This window comes from Cherax quadricarinatus, chromosome 10 (assembly GCF_038502225.1).
Source record: "Cherax quadricarinatus isolate ZL_2023a chromosome 10, ASM3850222v1, whole genome shotgun sequence".
NCBI classification, from domain to species: domain Eukaryota; kingdom Metazoa; phylum Arthropoda; class Malacostraca; order Decapoda; family Parastacidae; genus Cherax; species Cherax quadricarinatus.
The window spans coordinates 42,536,754-42,562,217 of NC_091301.1; the positions used below are offsets into that span (position 1 = coordinate 42,536,754).

General features: G+C 40.1%; 1 protein-coding gene across 1 annotated transcript in view; it reads right to left on the minus strand.

Annotated features, from left to right (window-relative positions):
• The window catches only part of LOC138851027 (paired amphipathic helix protein Sin3a-like), a gene marked incomplete at its 3' end in the record, with an annotated part of 156,944 nt that overhangs the window by 44,478 nt on the left and 87,002 nt on the right, over positions 1-25,464 (minus strand). Inside the window, 1 exon segment of the mRNA XM_070083798.1 lies at positions 16,264-16,364. Coding sequence (XP_069939899.1) covers positions 16,264-16,364 — 101 coding nt within the window.

The following is a 25,464-nucleotide window of genomic DNA, read 5'->3' on the forward strand; positions in this document are numbered from 1 at the left end:
AAATCTGCCAAGCAATGATGGCACCCAGTAAGCATAAAAGTGTTGCTGAAAGTGACAAGAAAAGGTTTAAGCATTCAAGTCTAGGAATTGTGAAGAAAATTGAGATATTAGACAAACTTAAGAGTGGATCACGTGTGGTGGAGATAGTGAGGGCCTATGGCCTTAATGAAGCTTCAGTTCGTACAATTAAAAAGAACAAGGCGAATATACGAGCTTGTGTAATGAATAACCCAAGATGTCATCTCATGAAAAGAATAACACGTAGGTCCCAACAAGTAAATAAAACAGAAAACTTGTTGCTCGAGTCGACTGAACAAAAGACAAAGAAAGGTGCACCACTTAATTTCCTCTTAATTAGGGAAAAGGCCTTACAGTTGTTTAAAGCAGTGTGTGATAAGGAAAAAAGGCCTGAAAAAGTGTGTTAAGCACAAGTTGGTTCCACACCTTAAAGTTGCATAATAAGTTACATAATATTAAGTTTCCTGGTGAAAATGCTTGAACTGATCATACAACAGCAAGTGATTTTCCTGCTGAATTGCAGGAAATTGTTCTTGTTTTTTTTTCTCTCTCTATTGTCCATGGGGAAGTGGAAAAGAATCTTTCCTCCATAACACATGTGCGTCGTATGAGGCGACTAAAATGCCAGGAGCAATGAGTTACTAACCTCTTCTCCTGTACACATTTACTAAAAATCAGAAGAAGAAAAACTTTATAAAACTGGGATGCTTGAATGTGTATGGATGTAGTGCGGATGACAAGAAAAAGATGATTGCTGATGTTACGAATGAAAAGAAATTAGATGTCCTGGCCCTAAGCGAAAAAAAGCTGAAGGGGGTAGGCAAGTTTCAGTGGGGAGAAATAAATGGGATTAAGTCAGGAGTAGAGGAGAGAGTTAGAGCTAAGAAAGGGATAGCAATAATGTTGAAGGACCAGTTATGGAAGGAGAAGAGTGAATATAAATGTGTAAATTCAAGGAATATGTGGATTAAAATAAGGGTCGGATGTGAAAAGTGGGTCATGATAAGTGTGTATGCACCTGGAGAAGAGAGGAGTATAGAGGAGGGAGAGAGATTTTCGGAGATGTTAGGCGAATGTATAGGAACCTTTGAACAAAGTGAGAGAGTAATTGTGGTAGGGACCTAAATGCTAAAGTAGGAGAAACATTTAGAGAGGGTGTGGTAGGTAAGTTTAGGGTGCCAGGTGTAAATGATAATGGGAGCCCTTTGATTGAACTTTGCATAGAAAGGGGTTTATTTATAAGTAATATGTATTTTAAGAAAAAGAGGATAAATAAACATACAAGATATGATGTAGGGTGTAATGACAGTAGTTTGTTGGACTATGTATTGGTAGATAAAAGACTGTTGAGTAGACTTCAGGATGTACATGTTTATAGAGGAGCCACAGATATATCAGACCACTTTCTAGTTGTACCTACAGTGAGAGTAAAAGGTAGATGGGATACAAGAAAAACAGATGCAGCAAGTAGGAGAGAGGTGAAGGTGTATAAACAAAAGAGAAGGCAGTTAGGGTAAGATATAAATAACTATTGGAGGATAGATGGGTTAGTGAGAGTATAGGCAATGGGATCGAAGATGTATGGGGTAGGTTTAAGAATGTAGTGTTAGAGTGTTCAGCAGAAGTTTGTGGTTACAGGAAAGTGGGTGCGGGAGGGAAGAAGAGCAAATGATGGAATGATGATGTAAAGAGAGTAGTAAGGGAGAAAAAGTTAGCATATGAGAGGTTTTTACAAAGCAGAAGTGATACAAGGAGGGAAGAGTATATGGAGAGAAAAAGAGAGGCTAAGAGAATGGTGAAGCAATGTAAAAAGAGAGCAAATGAGAGACTAGGTGAGATGTTATCAACAAATTTTGTTGAAAATAAGAAAAAGTTTTGGAGTGAGATTAATAGGTTGAGGAAGCCTTGGGAACAAATGGATTTCACAGTTAAAAATAGGAGAGGAGAGTTATTAACCCCTTGAGGGTTCGTGCCGTAGATCTACAGCTTTACAATGAGGGTCCAAACCGTAGATCTACGTCATGAGCTCAGCTCACTCTGATAAGCTGTGAGTGGTAAATTTTGGCCTTGATATGAGACAATACATCTATATGGTATGTGTGCACCACATAAAACAAATCCTGCAGCACATAGTGCATGAGAAAAAAAACAGACCGTAATTCTCGATTAAAACAGCGAATTTGCAGTGCTTTTTCGTATGTTTTTTATAGCTGTATTTGCGATTTCTTGGTCTCATTTGATAGAATGGAAGACATATTACAGAAATAGAGATGATTTTGATTGGTTTTAGTACTGGAAATGACCTGAAACTGAGCTCAAAGTAGTGGAAATGTTTAATTTTTGCCGATGTTCAAGAGTAAACAAATGACCTTACCCGTCTAATACACGCCTGCTGGTGGGTCTAATATACGTTCACAAATGTACTGATATTATTTATACAATTATTACAATATTGCATAACAGTATATCTTCTATTTTTTGGTTAGAATAAAAATTAATTATGTAAATAAAAAATCAAAATGTAATTCATTAGTAAAGCCTGAAAACGTAACTAATGAACAGAGGAAACGTTAGTTTAGTACCAGGAATGCCTGCATTGTTTATTCTGGACCCTATTTTGAAATTGGAGTATTCTGAATTTTGCATTAAATTGGCCAAATTACCAATTTACGATCACTTTATTTTGTAGTTGAAACAGTTGACTTGGCAAATTCTTGTGCTCAATTGATAGAATAGAAGTAATTGGAGAGAGCCTAATTTCGTCAATTTTCCATCAAATTTCGTACTTTTTGTTTTATTACCTTCAGAAAAAGATTCTCTACCATTTCATAAGAAAAAATAACAAAATTATTTTTTGAAAATTCTTGGACACGGGTGCACCCTTTGAAATTTGGCTTCTGGACCCTGAAAGGGTTAAATGAAGAGTTAGAGGTATCGGGAAAATGGAAGGAATATTTTGAGGAATTGTTAAATCATGATGAAGATAGGGAAGCTGTGATTTCGTGTATAGGGCAAGGAGGGATAACATCTTGTACAAGTGAGGAACAGCCAGTTGTGAGTGTGGGAGAAGTTCGTGAGGCAGTGGGTAGAATGAAAGGGGGTAAGGCAGCCGGGATTGATGGGATAAAGATAGAAATGTTAAAAGCAGGAGGGGATATAGTTTTGGAGTGATTAGTGCTATTATTTAATATATGTATGGAAAAGGGTAAGGTACCTAGGGATTGGCAGAGGGCATGCATAGTTCCTTTGTATAAAGGCAAAGGGGATAAAAGAGAGTGCAAAAATTATAGGGGAATACGTCTGTTGAGTATACCTGGAAAAGTGTATGGTACAGTTATTATTGAAAGAATTGAAAGTAAGACAGAGAGTAGGATAGCAGATGAACAAGGAAGTTTTAGGAAAGGCAGGGGGTGTGTAGACCAAGTGTTTACAGTGAAACACATAGGTGAACAGTATTTAGATAAGGGTAAAGAGGTTTTTGTGGCATTTATGGATTTAGAAAAGGCATATGACAGGGTGGATAGGGGGCAATGTGGCAGATTTTGCAGGTGTATGGTATAGGAGGTAGGTTACTGAAAACAATGAAGAGTTTTTATGAGGATAGTGAGGCTCAGGTTAGAGTATGTATGAGACAGGGAGATTATTTTCCAGTAAAAGTAGGCCTTAGACAAGGATGTGTGATGTCACTGTCGTTGTTCAATATATTTATAGATGGGGTTGTAAGAGAAGTGAATGCTAGGATCTTGGCAAGAGGTGTGGAGTTAAATGATAAAGAATCAAACACAAAGTGGGAGTTGTTACAGTTGCTCTTTGCTGATGACACTGTGCTTTTGGGAGATTCTGAAGAGAAGTTGCAGAGGTTGGTGGACGAATTTGGTAGGGTAAGTAAAAGAAGAAAATTAGAAGTGAATATAGGAAAGAGTAAAGTGACGAGGATAACAAAAAGATTCGGTGACGAAAGATTAGATATCAGATTGGAGGGAGAGAGTATGGAGGAAGTGAATGTTTTCAAATACGTATAAAGGAGTGGACGTGTCAGCAGATGAGTCTATGAAGGATGAGGTGAATCACAGAACTGATAAGGTGAAAAGGGTGAGTGGTGCACTTAGGAGTCTGTGGAGACGAAGAACTTTGTCCATGGCAGGAAAAAATTGAATGTATGAGAGTATAGTTTTTACCAACGCTCTTATATGGGTGTGAAGCATGGGTGATGAATGTTGCAACGAGGAGAAGGCTGGAGGCAGTGGAGATGTCATGTCTGAGGGCAATGTGTGGTGTGAATATAATGCAAAGAATTCATAGTTTGGAAATTAGGAGGTGTGGAATTACCAAAACTATTATCCAGAGGGCTGAGAAGGGGTTGTTGAGGTGGTTTGGACATGTAGATAGAATGGAACAAAACAGAATGACTTCTAGAGTGTATAAATCTGTAGTGGAGGGAAGGCAGGGTAGGGGTCGGCCTAGGAAGAGTTGGAGGGAGAGGGTAAAGGAGGGTTTGTGTGCGAGGGGCTTGGACTTCCAGCAAGCGTGCATGAGCGTATTTGATAAGAGTGAATGGAGACAAATGGTTTTTTATACTTGACGTGTTGTTGGAGTGTGAGCAAAATAACATTTATGAAGGGATTCAGGGAAACCGGCAGGCCGGAGTTGAGTCCTGGAGATGGGAAGTACTGCGTCTACACTCTGAAGGAGGGGTGTTAATGTTGCAGTTTTATAACTGTAGTGTAAAGCATCCATCTGGCAAGACACTGATGGAGTGAATGATGATGAAAATTTTTCTTTTTCAGGCCACCCTGCCTTGGTGGGAATTGGCCGATGTGTTAATAATAAAAAAATATTTCTGAGGGTGCCTATGAGCTACATCATAGTGTTTAATGCTGACGAGACAAGTGTTTTTTGGAAAAAAAAAAATGCCAACACGAACTTATATCAGTCAGCAAGAGAGGAGTGCACCAGGCTTCAAGGCAGCAAAGGACCGCTTCACCTTGCTCCTTTGCGGTAATGCATCAGGTGATTTCAAGTGTAAGCCCATGGTTATTTACCGCTCTAAGAATCCTCGTGCTTTGAAATGTGTAGATAAAAACACCTTACCAGTAATTTGAAGGTCAAACCAGTCAGCATGGATGACAGAGGAAATATTTATTGACTGGTTTAAGCATCACTTTATTCCTAAAGTCAAGTTTTACCTGCACAGAAAGAACCTTGCATTCAAGGCTCTCTTCATTCTTGATAATTCCTGTACTCATCCACAAGCTTTGCTGGATGTGACTCCACATGTAAAAGTTGTATTTTTACCTCCAAATACAACATCTTTAATACAACCACTAGATCAGGGAGTTATTAAGTCATTCAAGTGTAACTACACAAAAAATGTTAAGAAAAAACTAGTTGCATCAATGGACTCTGATTCCAACTTGGCAGTACCAAGCTTCTGGAATCAATTTAACATTGCAGATGCTATCAGCTATGCTAGAACTGCATGGAATAAAGTGCCCCAATCAACCTTAAATGCAGGCTAGGGAAAGTTATGGCCTTCTGTGGTTAATTCTTTCACTGGTTTCCCCTTGCTTGAGAGTCAGGTTCAGGAAATTGTTCAGCAAGCAAGGAGATTACCAGGTGATGGTTTTGAAGACAATGTGAATGAGCTCTTAAAAGATGATGATGAAGACAGGAGTCCAGAGGAAATGTTAGCAGAGCTCGATGCATAGATACAAGGGAGGGACATAACAGAAGATGATGATGATGATGAAGAAGAACCTGAAGAAAAACAGTTAACATTGCAGCAGTTATGTGAGCACTTCCATATTATTGGTCAAGTTGCAGACTTTTCCACTGAAGAAGACCCTGACAAATCTAGAAGCAGTGCCTTGAAATGGGGTCTAAACCAGCTGATGATGCCTTACCATCAGCTGTATAATGTATTGCAGGGTAAAACAGCCCTGAGAACCATTACAGAATTTATGCACACTCCAATACAACCATCGATTTCAGTACCAGAACCTCTACCATCCACTTCTGTCAACAACCAACAACCATCCACCTCAACCCAGTAGGGCCACACCATCCACATCCATTCTCTCCACAATCATCCACACACACCATTACCTGCAATTTAAGGTAAGAAATACTATTATTTCTATTGAATTTGTAATCTTTTGCAGTAATATATCACAACAATGAACTACAATTACATGTTCACTTTTATTTTTGTAAGATCTGTTGGTCTAAAAAAAAAAAGTTGTTTGGCTTTTTGGGGGCTCCCAGGAACGTAACCCTATTTTCCCCATAAGTTCTTCAGTTCATTTAGCACGATTTTACCTAACACAGAATTTTCTGGAACGTAACTACCGTGCTAAATAATGGTCTACTGTATTTCGTATGAACATGTGGGAACATCCTCACTGGCTGATAACCAATGGCACACTGGCTGTGAATGGTGTGTCAGACCTCTTGGGCCGCACGGACATGTTCGGGACGAATGACTAATACTAAGTTCAATGACAGTGACAGAGCCAATATTTTGACAAAAAAAAAAGTTACTTATTCCAAATATTATAAAATCTGATGATGTAATCAGGGGGTTCACTGTACATATGTGTGCAGTGTGATCTAAGTGTAAGTAGAAGTAGCAAGATATACCTGAAATCTTGCATGTTTATGAGACAGAACAAAGACACCAGCAATCTTACCATCATGTAAAACGATTGCAGGTTTCTGTTTTACACTCACTTGGCAGGACAGTAATACGTCCCTGGGCATCTGCTGTCTACCAACCTACTACCTAGGGGTAAAGTAATTATTTATTTGAAAAGGTAGTAGGCTGGTAGACAGCAACTACCCAGGGAGGTACTAACGTCCTGCGAAGTGAATGTGAAATGGAAACCTGTGACTGTTTACCATGATAAGATTGTTGGTGTCTTTTTTCTCTCATAAACATGCAAGATTTCAGGTACATCTTGCTACTTCTACTTACACTTAGGTCACACTACACATGCATGCACAAGCATATACAGTGGACCCCTCCCTTTTCATCAATCTCCATTATCGCCGATTTCCGTTTTCATCGACTTTTTTTGTCAATTTCCTCCATTTTTGTCGATGGTACGGAACCTATCCAGTGCCCAGCGCACAGACAAAGCCGCCTCCCACATGCATTCTCAGGCAGTGTCGCATTGTTTCTCAGTGAGTGAACATATCCTGCTAGGTCAAATGAAACATTCTGTAATAATCCATTGTTTTCGGCACTTGTTTATTGTGCCTGACTGCTAAACAAGCCACCATGGCCCAAAAGAAACCTCCTAGTGCCAGTCCTTTGGTAAAGAAAGTGAGGAACACAGTAGAAATGAAAAAAGAAATCATTCAAAAATATGACAGTGGCATACACATAGCCGAACTCGGCAGGATGCATGGGAAGGTGCCATCAATGATCAGCTCCATTGTGGCAAAGATAAAAGAAATCTTGGAAGTTGATGTTGCAAAAGGAGTGAATGCAATAACCAAACAGAGATCCCAAACAACTGAAGAAGTGGAGAAATTGTTGTTGGTGCAGATCAGAGAGAAAGAGTTAGCAGGACACAGTGTTGTGCAGTTGATAATCTGTCAAAAGGCAATGCAGCTGCACGACGATCTCAGAAAGAAACTGCCTGCTGGTGATGTTGGTGAATTTAAGGCCAGCAAAAGCTGGTTCGAAAAATTCAAGAAGGGAAGTGGCATGCACAGTGTTGTAAGGCATGGTGAGGGTGCCAGTTCAGACAAACAAGTAGCAGAATAATTTGTGCAGGAATTCAAAGGTTATACAGAGGCTGAAGAATTCCAACCCCAACAAGTGTTCAATTGTGACAAAACAGGCCTGTTTTGGAAGAAAATGCCAAAGAGGACATACATCACGCATGAGGAAAAGGCACTCCCAGGACACAAGCCTATGTGTGGTAATGCTAGTGGGGATTTCAAAGTGAAGCCTTTACTGGTGTATCACTCTGAAAATCCCAGTGTGTTCAAGAAAAAGTGTTGTCAAGAGTAAATTGTGTATGATGTGGAAGGCTAACAGTAGGGCATGGGTCAGAAGGGAAATTTTCCTGGAATGGTTCAATGCAGTGTTTGGCCCCGAGTGTGAAGAAATACCTCCTGGATAATAAGTTGCCACTCCAGTGCCTCCTGCTAATGGACAATGCTCCTGCTCATCCTCCAGACATGGAAGACCAATTGTCTAAGGAATTCAGTTTTGTAACAGAAGTTCTTGCCTCCTAACACCACTTCTCTCATCCAGCCCATGGTCTAGCAGATCATTGCAAACTTCAAAAAACTGTACACCAAAGCAATGTTTTAAAGGTGCTTTGGCATAACCTCGGACTCTGAATTAACCCTAAGAGAGTTCTGGAAGAATCACTTCAATATCCACTATTGCATAAGCCTTATAGATAAGGCTTGGCAGGGAGTGACTTCCAGGACAATGAACTCTGCTTGGGAAAAACTGTGGCCAGATTGTGTCCAAAAGAAGGGTTTTGAAGGGTTTGAGGCTGACCCTGTTGACCCTACACCTGTTGTGCAATCAACTGTGGCATTGGGGAATTCAAGGGGTTGGATGTGAATGGCAAGGATGTGGAAGAGTTGGTGGAGGACTGCAATCAAGAGCTAACCACTGATGAGCTTCAAGAGCTTCACCTGCAACAGCAACAGACCACAGCTCAGGAAATTGCTTCAGAAGAGGAAGAGAGATAGAAGAAGGTGCCTTCTTCAAAGATTAAGGAGATTTGTGCAATGTGGACTAAAGTGCACTCATTTGTGCAGGAGCATCACCCTGAGAAAGCTGTTGCAATCCATGCTTTTGACTTTTACAATGACAATGACATGTCCCATTTTAGGCAAATCTTAAAGATACGCCAGAAACAGACCTATCTGGGCAGATATTTTGTGCGACAGGGGTCCAGTGACTCTCAAGCTGGTCCAAGTGGCATTCAAAAGCAAAGGAGGGAAGTGACCCAGGATAAGGACTTGGTACCTACAGCCCTTATGGAGGGGGATTCCCCTTCCAAAGAATAACCTCTTCCCTCTCCCTTCCTCCTTGTCTTCCATCCATCAACAACAGAAGTCAATAAAGGTAAGTGTCATGTTGAATGTTCATTCTTTCGTGCATGTATATCTAGCTAAGGTCAAAAAAAATTTTTTTTTTTTTGGTTATTAATTTGATTTACATTATTTCTTATGGGGAAAATGGTTTCCGTTTTCGCTGGTCGCTCTGGAACAGATTGAACACGAAAACCAAGGGTTCACTGTATATACAAACCCTCTGGGTTTTCTTCTATTTTCTTCCTAGTTCTTGTTCTTGTTTATTTCCGCTTATCTCCATGGGAATGTGGAACAGAATTCTTCCTCCATAAATCATGCATGTCGTAAGAGGCAACTAAAATGCCAGGAGCAAGGGGCTAGTAACCAATTCTCTTGTACAGTGGACCCCCGCATAACGATGGCATCGCATAGCGATTTTTCCGCATAACGATTACTTTTATCGCAAAATTTTTGCCCCGCATACCGATTAAAAACCCGCATACCGATTTTCGTCCGAGACGCGTCCAATGTGCCCTCAGCCAGCCTCACATGTGCCGCTCCGTCCCATTGTTTACCAGCCAGCCTCCGCGGTAACATCCAAGCATACACTCGGAATATTTCGTATTATTACAGTATTTTCGGTGCTGTTTCTGGAAAATAAGTGACCATGGGCCCCAAGAAAGCTTCTAGTGCCAACCCTACACCTCAAAGGGTAAGAATTACTATAGAGATGAAGAAAGAGATAATTGATAAGTATGAAAGTGGAGTGCGTATAGCCGACCTAGTCAAGCTGTACAAGAAACCCCAATCAACCATCGCTACTATTGTGGGCACCAGAAAGACAATCAAGGAAGCTGTTCTTGCCAAAGGTTCAACTGTGTTTTCGAAACAAAGATCGCAATTGATGGAAGATGTTGAGAGACTCTTATTGGTGTGGATAAATGAAAAACAGATAGCAGGAGATAGCGTCTCTCAAGCGATCATATGTGAAAAGGCTAGGAAGTTGCATGACGATTTAATTAAAAAAATGCCTGCAACTAGTGATGATGTGAGTGAATTTAAGGCCAGCAAAGGTTGGTTTGAGAGATTTAAGAAGCGTAGTGGCATCCATAGTGTGATAAGGCATGGTGAGGCTGCCAGTTCGGACCACAAAGCGGCTGAAAAATATGTGCAGGAATTCAAGGAGTACATAGAAACTGAAGGACTGAAACCTGAACAAGTGTTTAATTGTGATGAAACAGGCCTGTTCTGGAAGAAAATGCCAAGCAGGACCTACATTACTCAGGAGGAAAAGGCACTCCCAGGACATAAGCCTATGAAAGACAGGCTTACTTTGTTGATGTGTGCCAATGCTACTGGTGATTGCAAAGTGAAGCCTTTATTAGTGTATCACTCTGAAACTCCCAGAGCGTTCAGGCAAAAGAATGTCCTCAAGGATAATTTGTGTGTGCTGTGGAGGGCAAACAGTAAGGCATGGGTCACTAGGGAATTTTTCTATAACTGGTTACACCATGCATTTGCCCCCAATGTGAAAAATTACCTAACTGAAAAGAAATTAGAACTTAAGTGCCTCCTGGTGTTAGACAATGCCCCTGGTCATCCTACATGTCGTAAGAGGCAACTAAAATGCCAGGAGCAAGGGGCTAGTAACCAATTCTCTTGTATATATTACTAAATTTAAAATGACAAACCTTCATTTATCTTTTTGAGTCACTCTGCCTTGGTGAGATATGGTCAGTACAGGCCACTATGGACAGATATCTTGTGCGAAAGAAGTCCAGTGACTCTGAAGCTGGCCCTAGTGGCATTAAAAGAAGAAGGGAAGTAACCCCAGAAAAGGACTTACTACCTCAAGTCCTAATGGAAGGGGATTCCCCTTCTAAACACTAACACACTCTCTCCCCTCCTCCCATCCCATCAATCATCACCAGATCTTCAATAAAAGTAAGTGTCATTTAATTGTGCATGCCTTTTTCAGTTTGTGTGTATTAAAATTAACATTTCATGTTTGTTGTAGGAAAAATTATTTTTTATCTCAACAGCTATCTCCTACAAGGCAGGGTGACACAAGGAAACACATTCATCATCACTGACTTCCCAAGGGTATGCTGACATCACAATCCCAACTACCCTATGACTCCAACATCCTTACACCTCCTTCAGAGAGCAGGTACTCTAGGGATTGTACTGCCCACCTCCAGGACTCAAGTTCAGCTTTCTCTAAATCCCTTCATAAATTTTACCTTGCTCACTACTCCAGGAGCACCTGAATATATGTACTTTAAATGTAGTTTGAATATACAGTACAGTTCAAAATTTATTTAAAGTTAATAAAATAATTTTCTTAGTTTTACAAATACAGTGGAACCTCGGTTTTTGTTTGCCCTGGTTTTCGCTGAATTCGTTTTTCAACGACTTTTCGTCAAAATTTTGTCCCAGTTTTCGTTCATCACCTCGGTTTTCGTCAAGTTGACAGTGGTTCACCAAACGTGTCATCCCACGCCCACACAAAGCATCCCACGTGTTCTGAGTCAGTCTGGTTTTGTTTCTTGTTGGTGGAGGGTGGTAATGGTTGTGATGGTGGTAGAGGGTGGTAGTGGTTGTGATGGTGGTAGAGGGTGATAGTGGTTGTGATGGTGGTAGAGGGTGATAGTGGATGTGATGGTGGTAGAGGGTGATAGTGGATGTGATGGTGGTAGAGGGTGATAGTGGATGTGATGGTGGTAGAGGGTGATAGTGGATGTGATGGTGGTAGAGGGTGGTAGTGGCTGCAATGGTGGTACTGGCTGTGATGGTGGTAGAGGGTGGTAGTGGTTGTGATGGTAGTAGAGGGTGGTAGTGGTTGTGATGGTGGTAGAGGGTGGTAGTGGTTGTGATGGTGGTAGGCAGTGGTAGTGGTTGTGATGGTAGTAGAGGGTGGTAGAGGTAGATGGTGGTAGAGGTAGATGGTGGTAGAGGTAGATGGTGGTAGAGGTAGATGGTGGTAGAGGTAGAGGGTGGTAGTGATGGTGGGAGAGAGAACCTCTCCTCCCTCTCCCCTCCTCACTGTCTTCCATATGCCAACAAGTCTTCAATAAAGGTAAAAGTTATGTTAAATGTTCACTTGTCCATTTCATTAGTTCTTTATATTTATTTCTCATTGTTTTCTGTATGTAAAACTAGAGTTATTCTCTATAAAATGTATTTTTTGTTAATACTTTTGGGTATTTGGAACAGATTAACTGGATTTACGTTATTTGTGGGAAATATTGCTTCAGTTTTCGTTGAATTCGGTTTTCGTCAGACTTTCTGGAACGAATTAAAAACGAAAACCGAGGTTCCGCTGTATTGTAGCAACAGGAGAATAAATACATGTAACCCCTTCACTGTTTATCATGCATTACCAAAACTGTTGTCCAGAGGGCTGAGGAAGGGTTGTTGAGGTGGTTCTGTAGAGAGAATGGAGCGAAACAGAATGACTACAAGAGTGTATCAGTCTGTAGTGGAAGGAAGGCGGGGTAGGGGTCGGCCTAGGAAGGGTTGGAGGGAGGGGGTAAAGGAGGTAACTTCCAGCAGGCATGCGTGAGCGTGGATAGGAGTGAATGGAGACTGGTCTTGACGTGCTGTTGGAGTGTGAGCATAACATTTATGAAGGGATTCAGGGTTGAGTCCTGGAGATGGGAAGTACAGTGCCTGCACTCTGAAGGAGGGGTGTTAATGTTGCAGTTTAAAAACTGTAGTGTGCACCCTTCTGGCAAGACAGTGATGGAGTGAATGATGGTGAAAGTTTTTCTTTTTCGGGCCACCCTGCCTTGGTGGGAATCATAATCTTCAGTTTTCGTTGAATTCGGTTTTCGTCAGACTTTCTGGAACGAATTAAAAACGAAAACCGAGGTTCCGCTGTATTGTAGCAACAGGAGAATAAATACATGTAACCCCTTCACTGTTTATCATGCAGATCTACATCACAGACAATAGTGTATTGTTAAATTTGGATGACTTCTCAGCATTATATAGGGTAGTTCTGATAGTTGAGTGGGTGGTTTCTTGTGCTCAATCAATTAAATGGAAGACACACTAGCAAACTAGCTAAGAATTTGGTCAAACCGAGCAATGAAATTGACTTAAAATGGGAATCAAAGTGGGCAAAACCGCTAACATGTAAACTGCACTCTGACCACTAACTTTGAACAAGTATAATTCCAAAAGTCTTTCCATCAAATTTCATATTTTTAGTATCATTACCTTAAAAAAATAATAATTTCAATTTTTTTTATATTGTAACTGTCAACACACCTAAATTTGAGGTCCTAACAATGAAAGGGTTAAGAATAGATCCCTAAAATATGCTGCAAGTGGGTTTTGGCTTAGTAATGAAAGAAAGGTGAGTGCGCAAAATATATACACTATACATAAAAAAAAAATGCCCCAGACAGTGCACGATGGGAAAAGCAACCTTATGACCTTGCATTTGGTTTAAAATAGTGACTCTGACAAGATCTCATTGACTGTTCTTGGTATTGACAGACTGGAGGACATACTACCGAAATAAAAATGATTTTAGAAAATTTCAGGTCACAAGTAGTTCGAAACAGGACTTTAAGTGGCAGAAATAGTGGTACCTCGAGTTTCGAATTTAATTCATTCCAGAAGGATGTTCGAGTGTCGACACCGAATGAATTTGTTCCCATAAGGAATAATGTAAATTAGATTAGTCTGTTTCAGAGCCCCAAAAAATACACTTACATAACTGTTCGAGTTGGGAGCTGTTCAAAACTCTAGGTACCACTGTATTAGATTTTTGCCGATTTTCCTGAGGAAGGTTAAAGCTCCCCTAGCAACTGAACCCCCTCCCTCCCCAGTCTGTTTTATGGGTTTTTACTAGATCTGCTTCAATTACTAAGATAGCCAAAACCATGATCAATCTTTTTTGGCTATACTGTATTTTATTAATCTGAGGAATAAGATAAAACTTTAGTATATTTTATGATGATGGATTCAAAATGGAAGGTAAGTGTTATTTAGAAGAAGCCTGGGGAACATGAGTAGTGAAAAGGAAAGATTGCTTTAGTTGCTGAAATATGAAGTGTTTAATTAGGACTGTTTTCAATTTGATTTTTTTTAATTTTGTGTAAAAATTGGCCAAATTCTGCTCACATTACAGAGTAAGTCTGCTACTTGAGTGGAAAGTTTCTTGTGGTCAACTGATATTGACAGGACAGAAAGCACACTAACGAAATAGCTAATAATTAGGTTAAACTAAGCATTGGCTTAAAATATGACCCAGGTGGATGAAAATGTCAATGTGTAACACTTAAACTGTCCAAACGTAGATCTACATTCACTCGCGTAGCGCTCCGAAAGTAGATCTACGTTTTATTTTACACGCTTTAAATTTAAAATAAAATGTAGATCTACGTTTGGAGCGCTACGCGAATGAACGTAGATCTATGTTAGGACAGTGTAAGGGTTAAACTGCACGCAAACCACCAACTTTGCACCTGTGTAATTCTGTAAGCTTTCCATCAATTCTGCATTTCTGGAGTCATTAGTTCATAAAGATTTTCTACCATTTCAGAAGATATTTTTTTTTTAATTGTGACACTGTCAGCTCTTTTAATTTCAGGGGCTATGAAAGTGAAAGGGGCTATGAAAAGTTTCAACACGAAACTGTAAGACAAAACATTTTTATATGAAATTTAGTGCTCTACATAAGAAAGTACAAAATTCCTCCCATCAAATACTGTTCCAAGGAAAATCAACTGACCCTAAACATCTTTCAAAAGGAAACTGGGCCATTTTCTAGCCAGTGAAGCTAGTACTGGGACAAGGATGCAGAAAAAATCATCGTCAGAATCATCTATAGAAAACACAGTAATATAGTTGATACTGTGGAAAGAGGGTTAAGGAATAAATTTAGGAAAAGAATATTGATGCAAGAGTAATGCAAGAAAAATGCAATACAAAACAAAGGTTCTTATGCTGTTGTGGTAGTATTGAAAAATCACCTGACAAGAGTTGTTGTTATAAAGTGGCCCAGTCATTTGTGCTTGCTTAATTGAATGGGCAGGCTAACACTATGGTATTTAACCCTTTTACTGTCCAAGCGTAGATCTATGTTTGCACCGGTAGCAATCCGACCTTGATTTTCCCAATAAAAAAATGCAAAAAAATAAAAAAATAAATGTAGATCTACGTTCAGAGCGCTAGTGGTAAAAACGTAGATCTGCGTTTGGACAGTTTAAGGGTTAAGAACACTGGTGAAGGTAGGGTAGGTGCTGGCTCTATGGTGGGACATGGCAACAGTGACTACTGGCTTACCAGTGCTGAACTCTACAAGCATATTTATGAACACATTATATAAAAACTTTCCTTTAAGTAAATTAATTTATAAATGCACATTTATACAATTAAGCTAACAAAATTAAATAATCCTTCATAACTATTTATACTCAAACATAAGCTCGAATAATTACAAAACATTATCATACAAAACACCGCACAACACAAAAGAATAAGCACCAAATTCACACACCAGAGAAATGTGCAGGTATGGGAACACCAGAGCTATGAAGCTTAAGTTACCATGTTTTGCTAAATGGGTCTGAGCCTAACTTACATATGCAGAAGACATAACATAAACATGTAAGATACTGTATACACAAGGAGTTGAAGAGCAGCAGTAGCAAGAAAAATAAACCACCACTCAGGTCAAAGTCCTAGTTAAAGAATTGTTTCCCTAATATGTTGTCTCTGGGAATGTGTAGGTATTGTTTTCTGCATAAAAACAAAATAAAGTATGCTAACTTAAGCTCCATAACTCTGATCTTCCCATACCTGCATTTTTTTTTCCATTGTATGAATTTGTTACTTATTCTTTTCTACTGTGAAGTACTTTATAAACTAGAAAGTTTTCATAATTATTGGAGTGTATGTAAATGGCAACGAAGGGTTATTTAAATGTCTTATTAGTGTTAAATATATGTATAAATAGCACTAATAAAACAAACTTTTCCTCCATGAACAACAAATATGGGCACAACTGATATTATTCAGTGCTACACTATTATTGCAGCTTACATCATTCTTTGGCCTGTATAGCCTCAGCACATCTTTACACAATCTTTCTTTGAATAAATGATTACATTATGGCAGCACTTAATAACTATTTCAACAATAATAATAATGATCTTAAAACTGAGAAGATAAAGGTTTCCTCACCTGGGGTTGGGGTGCAGTGGGCAGACCAGTTGAGTATGAAGGGAGTGTGTGATGTATGCTTGTATGCATTTCCACTTTGCTTCCACCATAACCTGTAAGAACTGTGTTATTTGTTAATCAACACAATCAAAAATTCTTTGAACGAAGAACTCACATTTATATGATAAAAAAAAAAATGGTGCTTAATCAAGTACAAATATTGGATTCTTGACAATATGTCATGTAATGAATAAAACCTAAGACCATGACTAAACAGCCATATCTCATTTAACCTTTCAGTGGCTGTCTCGTAAAACTACATCACTGAGGCCAAGGTCCCTCGCATTGTTGTGTCATAAGCTCAGCTCACTCAGATAAGCTGTGAGTAGTAAATTTTGGCCTAGATATAAGAAAGTGGGTCTGTGCAATATGGATACTTAGCACAAAAAAAAAAATCGTGCCCCATGCAATGCATAATGGGGAAAGCAAGACTGACCATACATCTGGTTTAAAATAGCAAATTGGAGTTGTTTTCTAGGATGTTTTTTATGGTTCTATTGGCTGTTTCTTGGTATCATTTGATAGAATGGAAGATGATGGTTAATTTCAGGACCAGAAGTAGCTTGAAAAATAGGCTAAAAGTAAAGGAAAAGTTTTATTTTTTCCAATTTTCCTAAGGATGGATAAAGCCCCCCCCCCCACACTTCACAGTCTGTTTTATGGGTTTTTAATAGGGCTGATTCAATTACTGGGATACTGTAAACCATGTCCAATCATTCCTAGCTATACTGTATCATCTAGGATGTAGAGTAAATCCTCTATTTTTGTGTGATTATGAATTCAAAATAAAAAGCAACTATGATATAGGAGAGGCATAGGGATGTGATTAATGAAGAGGAAATGTTTTAGTACACTAATATTAAATTGGTATTTCTTTTAATTTTGTGTAAAACTGGGCAGTTTCTTGAGCTCAATCAATATAACAGAAGGCACACTAGCAAAATGGTTGACTGGATTAAAAGAAATGACTTACAATAGTACTCAAAGTCAGCAAAATCGCCGATGCGTAAATTGTGCCCAGACTGCTAACTTTGTATTTGGGCAATTCCATAAGTTTTCCACCAAATTTCATACTTTTGGTGTCACTACCTTCAGAAAATGATTCCCTACCATTTCAGATATTTTGTTTTTGTGTTAATCCCTTAACTGTCCAAACGTAGATCTACATTCTTACCGCTAGCGCTCCAAACGTAGATCTACGTTTTATTTTTCCTGCCTCCAAATTTGGCACGATTGGCCCGAGATGCCTGGTCAGCTCAGAACGAGTCTTAACCCTCACTGTGTGCAGTATTAGAAAAATCTGGGACCACTTAGTACCTTGTGGGAGCACCAGTTTAATCAAGCGCCAGCTAGAGCAAACAGCGCGGCAAACACCAAGGATTTACTGATGTCATGTTGTACTAACACTCCCCTTTTAAGAGGAAAGTGATGTTGACCCCGAGTTTAGTGGCTCTGAGGTGGAAGTGGCCACAAGTGGTCACGGAAATTTCAAAAACCTCAACAATATCCCGTGCAACATTTGTGCAACACCCTTTCAATTTTGGTACCACTGATAGTGTCATCCTGCCAGAATGTCCTATAACTTATGCCCTAAGTAAAATGAAACAAATCTGGAACATGTAATACATGTTCAGCAGGCTGGCTGGCCGACGGCTGGCTGAATGGCTGATTTTATCTCCGTTTGTCTGTATCTATCTTCTGTCTATCTCTTTTTCTGTCTCACAGAAACACATACATAAATACAATTATAGTGTAAATTACGAAGGATAACCCATAAAATCCAGACAAAGTGCTATACTATGCTTGTCGATATAATGCATAATAAACATGACTGGCAGCTGTCAAGTAATACACATTTTCACTTGTTCAGGAAGCAGACATGATTGTGTGTAATACCAGTTGGATCATGAGCAACTCTCTGAGACAAGAGAGACAAGCAGACTGAAAGAGACAGACAGACATGTTTGTTTGTAACAACGGAAACAAATACAGTGAACCCCCCACCCCTTTCGGCAGCCGCGACTTTCGTGAAACCCCACTTTCGGCAACTTTTTTCGGCAAAATATAGCCTCGCGGTTCATGATTGGCCTCGTGATTCGGCGAATGTCTGGTACACGTCCGACCAGCATCCCACCGTCAGTGCACACACAAAGCCAGTCTCCCGCACCATTCACACTCATTGTGCCATTGTTTATCATCAAGTGACCATCACTCTACAGGTTTATACGATATATTTCATAATAATCCATTATTTTTGTGCATGCAACTGCTAAATAAGTCACTATGGGTCCAAAGAAAGCTAGTGCCAGCCTTCTGGTAAAGAAAGTGAGAAACACAATCGAATTCAAGAAAGAAATCATTGAAAAATATGAAAGTGGAGTGTGTTTCAGAACTTGCCAGGATATATGAGAAACACCATTCAACCATCACTTCGTTCGTGGCGATGGGAAATGAAATTGAAGAAACTGTTGTTGCAAAAGGGGAAGATATGCTGACAAAAAAAGAGATCGCAAATCCTCAAAGAAGTGGAGAGGTTATTGTTGCTGTGGATTATCCAAAAACAGTTAGCAGGAGATAGTGTTATGTAGTCGATAATGTGTGAAAAGGCAAGGCAGCTGCATGACGATCTCGTAAAGAAAATGCCTGCAACAAGTGCAGATGTTTGTGATTTTAAGGCCAGCAAAGGCTGGTTTGAGAGATTTAACCATTTCAGGGTTTCGGCTGTACTAGTATGGCTTACGCACCAGGGTTTTTGACGTACTAGTACGCCTAAATTCTAGCACCCTCAAATCTAGCGAGAGAAAGCTGGTAGGCGTACATATGAAAGAATGGGTCTATGTGGTCAGTGTGCGTGGTATAAAAAAAATCCTGCAGCACACAGTGCGTAATGAGAAAAAAAAAACTTTGACCATGTTTTTGGATTAAAACAGCGACTTTGCACTGTATTTTCGTATGGTATTTATTGTTGTATTCTAGTTTTCCTGGTCTCATTTTATAGAATGGAAGACATATTAGAGAAATTGAGATGATTTTGACTGGTTTTACAAAGAAAACTATGCACCCAATACACGTCAACTGGTGAGCCTAACATTCTTTCACAATATTTATACCATTTCTACACCAATGCAGTAGTCTGCATAACAGTAAATCTTCTATTTTTTTTGTGAGAATAAAAATTCAAAGTGGAGAGCAAAAGAATGTAAGAGGGGCACCATAACATTGTCATTGGTCACCAGACGGGACGTGACCCCAAACCCTTCAAAATCTTTCTTATTTCCATACTAATTCTCACCCTTTTTACCACAGGACTAGAAGCTAATGAACAGAAAAAGTAATTATGAAATGTTATTTTAGTGCCAGGAATGTCTTTCTTGTTTATTCTGGACCCTATTCAGAAATTGGCATCTTTTGAAATTTGTGTGAAATTGGCAAAATCGCTAAATTCTGACCACTGTATTGGATAGTTGAAATCGGTAAATGGGTGGTTTCTTGTACTCATTCGACAGAAAAAATGGAGTTCTAGTGAAATAGTTATGATTTTTGTCGACTATTACACTGGAATTGGCCGAAAATAGGTCTCAAAGTGGGCAAAATCGCCGATGTGTAAACATCGTCGAGATCGCTAACTTCGCGAGAGCATAATTCTGCAAGCTTTCCATCAAATTTCATACTTTTGGTGTCATGATGATCAGGAAAAGATTCTCTATCTTTACGTAAGAAAAAATAATTTTTTTTTAAAACTTGGGGACCCTGAGAACAAGTCTCAGAGAGGGCCTGGGGACCCTGAAAGGGTTAATTAAGTGTTTGGCACTAGTGTGAAGAAATACCTCCTGGAAAATAAATTGGAACTCTGGCACTAGTGTGAAGAAATACATCCTGGAAAATAAATTGGAACTCTGGCACTAGTGTGAAGAAATACCTCCTGGAAAATAAATTGGAACTCAAGTGCCTCCTAGTAATGGACAATGCTCCTGCTCATCCTCCAGACTTGGAAGAGCAAATGGTGCAGGAGTTTTGTTTCATCACAGTGAAGTTCTTGCCCCCTAATACCACTCCTCTCCTCCAGCCCATGGACCAGCAGGTCATTTCAAACTTGAAAAAAACTGTACACCAAAGCAGTGCTTCAAAAGAGCTTTGAAGTGATCTCAGACATTCAACTGACCCTAAGAGAGTTCTGGAAAGATCACTTCAATATCCTCCATTGCATAAACTTTATAGGTAAGGCTTAGGAGGGAGCGACTTGCAGGACTTTGAACTCTACTTGGAGAAAATTGTGGCCACAATGTGTACAAGAGAGGGATTTTGAAGGGTTTGGGGGTGACCCTGAGGAGCCTATGCCAGTTGTGGAAAGTATTGTGGCACTGGGGAATTCCAAGGGGTTGGATGTGTTTCAAGGATGTGGAAGAGTTGGTGGAGGACCACGATGAAGAGCTAACCACTACAGAGCTGCAAGAGCTTCATCTGCAACAGCAACAGACCACAGCTCAGGAAACTGCTTCAGAGGAGGAGAAAGAGAAATGGAGGAAGGTGCCTTCTTCAAAGATTAACGACATTTGTGCAAAGTGGACTGAAGTGCAAACATTCATGGATGAACTTCACCCTGACAAAGCTGTTGCAGGTCATGTTGGCAATATGCACAATGGCAATGTTGTGTCCCATTTTAGGGAAATCTTAAAGACACACAAGAAACAGAGCTCTATGGACACATATTTAGTGCAACAGGGGTCCAGTGACTCTCAAGCTGGTCCCAGTGCCATTAAAAAGCAAAGAAGGGAAGTAACTCCAGAAAAGGGCTTGGTACCTGAAGTCTTTATGGAAGGGGATTCCCCTTCCAAACAATAGTGTACCTTCTTCCTCTACCATCCTCCCACCTTCCATCCACCCAGAAGTCTTCAATAAAGGTAAGTGTAATGTTATTATTATTTTATATATGTATGTACTTGATTTCTCATTGTTTTCTGTATGTAAACCTTTATTTAATTTGAAAAAAAAAATATATTTTTTAATATTTTTGGGTGTCTGGAACGGATTAATTGGATTTCCGTTATTTCTTATGGGGAAAACGGTTTTGCCATTCATGAATTTCAGGGGTCCACTGTATAGTGAAGGCAGTGTACTCTCATCAAATGTCACCATCAGCTGCACTGTCAGAAGTGGAGTGACACACATCTTACATCATGCTTCAAGGGAACTTATTATTATTACAATGGACCCTCGTTTTTTGTAATTAATCCGTCCCAGGAAGTGTGACTATTTTCAAGAGTGACGATTTTTTGAAACCATTTTCCCATAAGAAATAATGGAAATACAATTAATCCATTCCAGACACCCAGAAGTATTAAAAAAAAAATTTTTTTCTACATGAAATATAGAATGGGACATGATGAATGAAACAATAACAGCATAACACTTACCTTTATTGGCAATTCCTCTTAGTATATGGAAGACTGGAGGAAGGGAGAGACTGGATTACTTACTGTTTGGAAGGGGAATCCCCTTCCTTCAACACCTCAGGTACCAAGTCCTTTTCTGGGGTTACTACTCTGTTTCTTAATGCCACTAGGACCAGCTTCAGAGACAAACGAGCCCTGTCTCACAAAAAAAAAGTGTCCAGTGAACTCTATTTCTGGCATCTTTAAAACTTCCCTAAAATGGGCCAAGACTTGGTCACTTTACAAGTTGCTGATATGGCTTGCAACAGCCTTGTCAGGGTAATGGTTCTCCATAAATCTTTCCATCCTACCCCACATTTCAAAAATCTTCTTAATTTCTGAAGAAGGCAATGTCTTCCATCTCTCTTCCTACTCCTCTGCAGCAATATTCTGAGCTGCGGTCTGTTGCTGTTCCAGCTGAAGCTCTTGCAGCTCCTCAGTATTAGCTCTTCGTTGTGGTCCTCCACCAACTCTTCCACATCCTCCAAACTCGCATTTAACCCCATGGACCTCCCCAATGCCACAATAGATTCCACAACTGCCATAGGCTCATCAGGGTCAGCCCCAAACCCTTCAAAATCCCTCTTGTGGACACTAACTGGCCACAATTTTCTCTAAGCAGAGTTCAAAGCCCTGGTAGTCACTCCTTCCCAAGCCTTATAGGCTTATACAATGGAGGATACTGAAGTGATCTTTCCAAAACTGTCTTAGGGTCAAGCGAGTGTCTGAGGTCAATTAAAGCACCTTTGAAACATTGCTTTGGTGTACAGTTTTTAAAGTTTGAAATGATCTCCTGGTCCATGGGCTGGAGGAGAGGAGTAGTATTAGGGGGCAAGAACTTTACTGTGATGAACCCAAACTCCTGCAGAATTAGGTCATCCAAGTTTGGAGGATGAGCAGGTGCACTGTTCATTAGCAGGAGGTACTTGAGATTCCATTTATTTTCCTGGAGGTAATTCTTCACACTAGGGCCAAACACTTCATTGAACCACTCGATGAAAATTTCCCTCGTGACCCGTGCCTTATTATTAGCTTTCCAAAACACACACAATTTACTCTTCATAACATTGTTTTTATTGAACGCTCTGAGATTTTCCAGAATGGTACACTAGTAACGACTTCACTTTGAAATCCCCACTAGCATTACTACAAAACATGAGCATCAGCCCGTCTTTCATAGGCTTGTGCCCTGGCAGTCCCTTTCCCTCCTTTGGCATTTTCTTCCAAAAGAAGCCTGTTTCGTCACAATTGAACACTTGTTCAGGTTTTAATTATTCAGTCTGTATTGTACTCCTTGAATTCACTTAGGAATTTTGTAGCTACAATTTTGTCCTAACTGGCAGCTTCGTCATGCCTTGTCACACTGTGTATGCCACTACGGTTCTTAAATCTCTCAAACCAGCCTTTGCTGGCCTTAAATTCACAAATATCAGTACTCGTTGCATGCAATTTCTTTACGAGATCGTCATGCAACTGCCTAGCCTTTTCACAAATAAGCGATTGCATAAGACTATCTCCTGCTAATTGTTTCTCGTTTAACCACACCAATAATAACTTCTCAACATTTTTGAGTACTGGTGATCTCATTTTTGTCGGCATATTTACCCCCTTAAAGGAGTAGGCTGATAGACAGCAACCGCCCAGGGAGGTACTACCATCCTGCCAAGTGAGTGTAAAACGAAAGCCTGTAATTGTTTTACATAATGGTAGGATTGCTGGTGTCCATTTTTGTCTCAAACATGCAAGGTTTCAGGTACGTCTTGCTACTTCTACTTACACTTAGGTCACACTACACATACATGTACAAGCATATATATATACACACCCCTTTGGGTTTTCTTCTATTTTCTTACTAGTTCTTGTTCTTGTTCATTTCCTCTTACCTCCATGGGGAAGTGGAACAGAATTCTTCCTCCGTAAGCCATGCGTGTTGTAAGAGGCGACTAAAATGCCAGGAACAAAGGGCTGGTAACCCCTACTCCTACCATCCGACTTACGACCTGCTCGACTTACGACCACTCGACTTACAACAGTGTTTTTTATGCCAATTTTCTGGGAAATAAACAACTACAGTGGTCCCTCATTTTTCGTAGTTCTCGGGAATCGTAGATTTCGGAAATCATAGGGATATTTTCGTATAAACATGGGCTCGCTAATCATAGGCTGACTCGTGAATAGTAGTTCGTCCGGGACGCATACGCACGGTGTGAGCCAGGGCGGCTTGCCTACCCAGCCAGTCTGGCATTGTTTACCAGTGAGCGAAGGTCCCCTCACGTGCTCCTACGAAATATTTCATATTCCACTCATTTTAGTGCTTACAAGTACTAAATAAGCTACCATGGCTTCAAAGTAAGCTCCTAGTGCCAAGCCTGTGGTAAAGAAGGTGAGAAATACGATTGAAGTTAAGAAAAACATCGTTGAACAATATGAAAGTGGCACAAGTGCGGCCAAACTGGCCAGGATGTATAAGAAACCCTACACAACCATATGTTCTACAGTGGCCAAGAAAAAGGAAATCAAGGATGCTGTTGTTGCAAAGGGGGTAACTATGCTGACAAAAATGAGATCACCAGTACTCGAAGAGGTTGAGAAGTTATTATTGGTGTGGATAAACGAGAAACAATTAGCAGGAGATACTCTTATGACTTCAATTATTTGTGAAAAGGCTAAGCAGTTGCACAACGAACTGGTAAAGAAACTGCCTGCAAATAGTGGAGATGTGAGTGAATTTAAGGCCAGCAAAGGTTGGTTTGAGAGATTTAAGAACCGTACTGGCATACACAGTATGGTGAGGCTGCCAGTTTGGACCACAAGGCAGCTGAAAATATGTGCATGAATTCAAGTACATAGAGGCTGAAGGACTGAAACCTTCATTACACAGGAGGAAAAGGCAATGCTAGGACACAAGCCTATGAAAGACAGGCTGACGCTCATGTTCTGTGCTAATGCTAGTGGGGATTTCAAAGTGAAGCCATTACTAGTGTACCATTCTGAAAATCCCAGAGTGTTCAGGAAAAACAATGTTATGAAGAGTAAATTGTGTGTATTTTGGAAATCTAATAGTAAGGCATGGGTCACGAGGTAAATTTTCATTGAGTGGTTCAATGAAGTGTTTGGCCCTAGTGTGAAGAATTACCTCCTAGAAAAGAAATTGGATCTCAAGTGCCTGCTAGTAATGGGCAATGCACCTGCTCATCCTCCAAACTTGGATGACCTAATTTCTGAGGAGTTTGGGTTCATCACAGTAAAGTTCTTGCCCCCGAATACCACTCCTCTCCTCCAGCCCATGGACCAGCAGGTCACTGTAAACTTTAAAAAAAACTACACCAAAGCAATGTTTCACAGGTGCTTGACTGTGACCACAGACACTCACTTGACCCTAAGGGAATTTTGGAGAGAACACTTCAGCATCCTCCATTGCATAACCCTTATAGGTATGGCTTGGGATGGAGTGACTACCAGGACTTTGAACTCTGCTTAGAGAAAATTGTGGCCAGATTGTGTCAACAAGAGGGATTTTGAAGGGTTTGGGACTGACCCTGATGAGCCTATGTCTGCTATTAAATCAATTGTGGCACTGGGGAGTTCCATGGGGTTGGATGTGAGTTTGGAAGATGTGGAAGAGTTTGGTGGAAGACCACAACAAAGAGCTCACCACTGAGGAGCTGCAAGAGCTTCAGCAGGAACAGCAACAGATCGCACCTCAGAATCTTGCTGCAGAGGAGGAGGA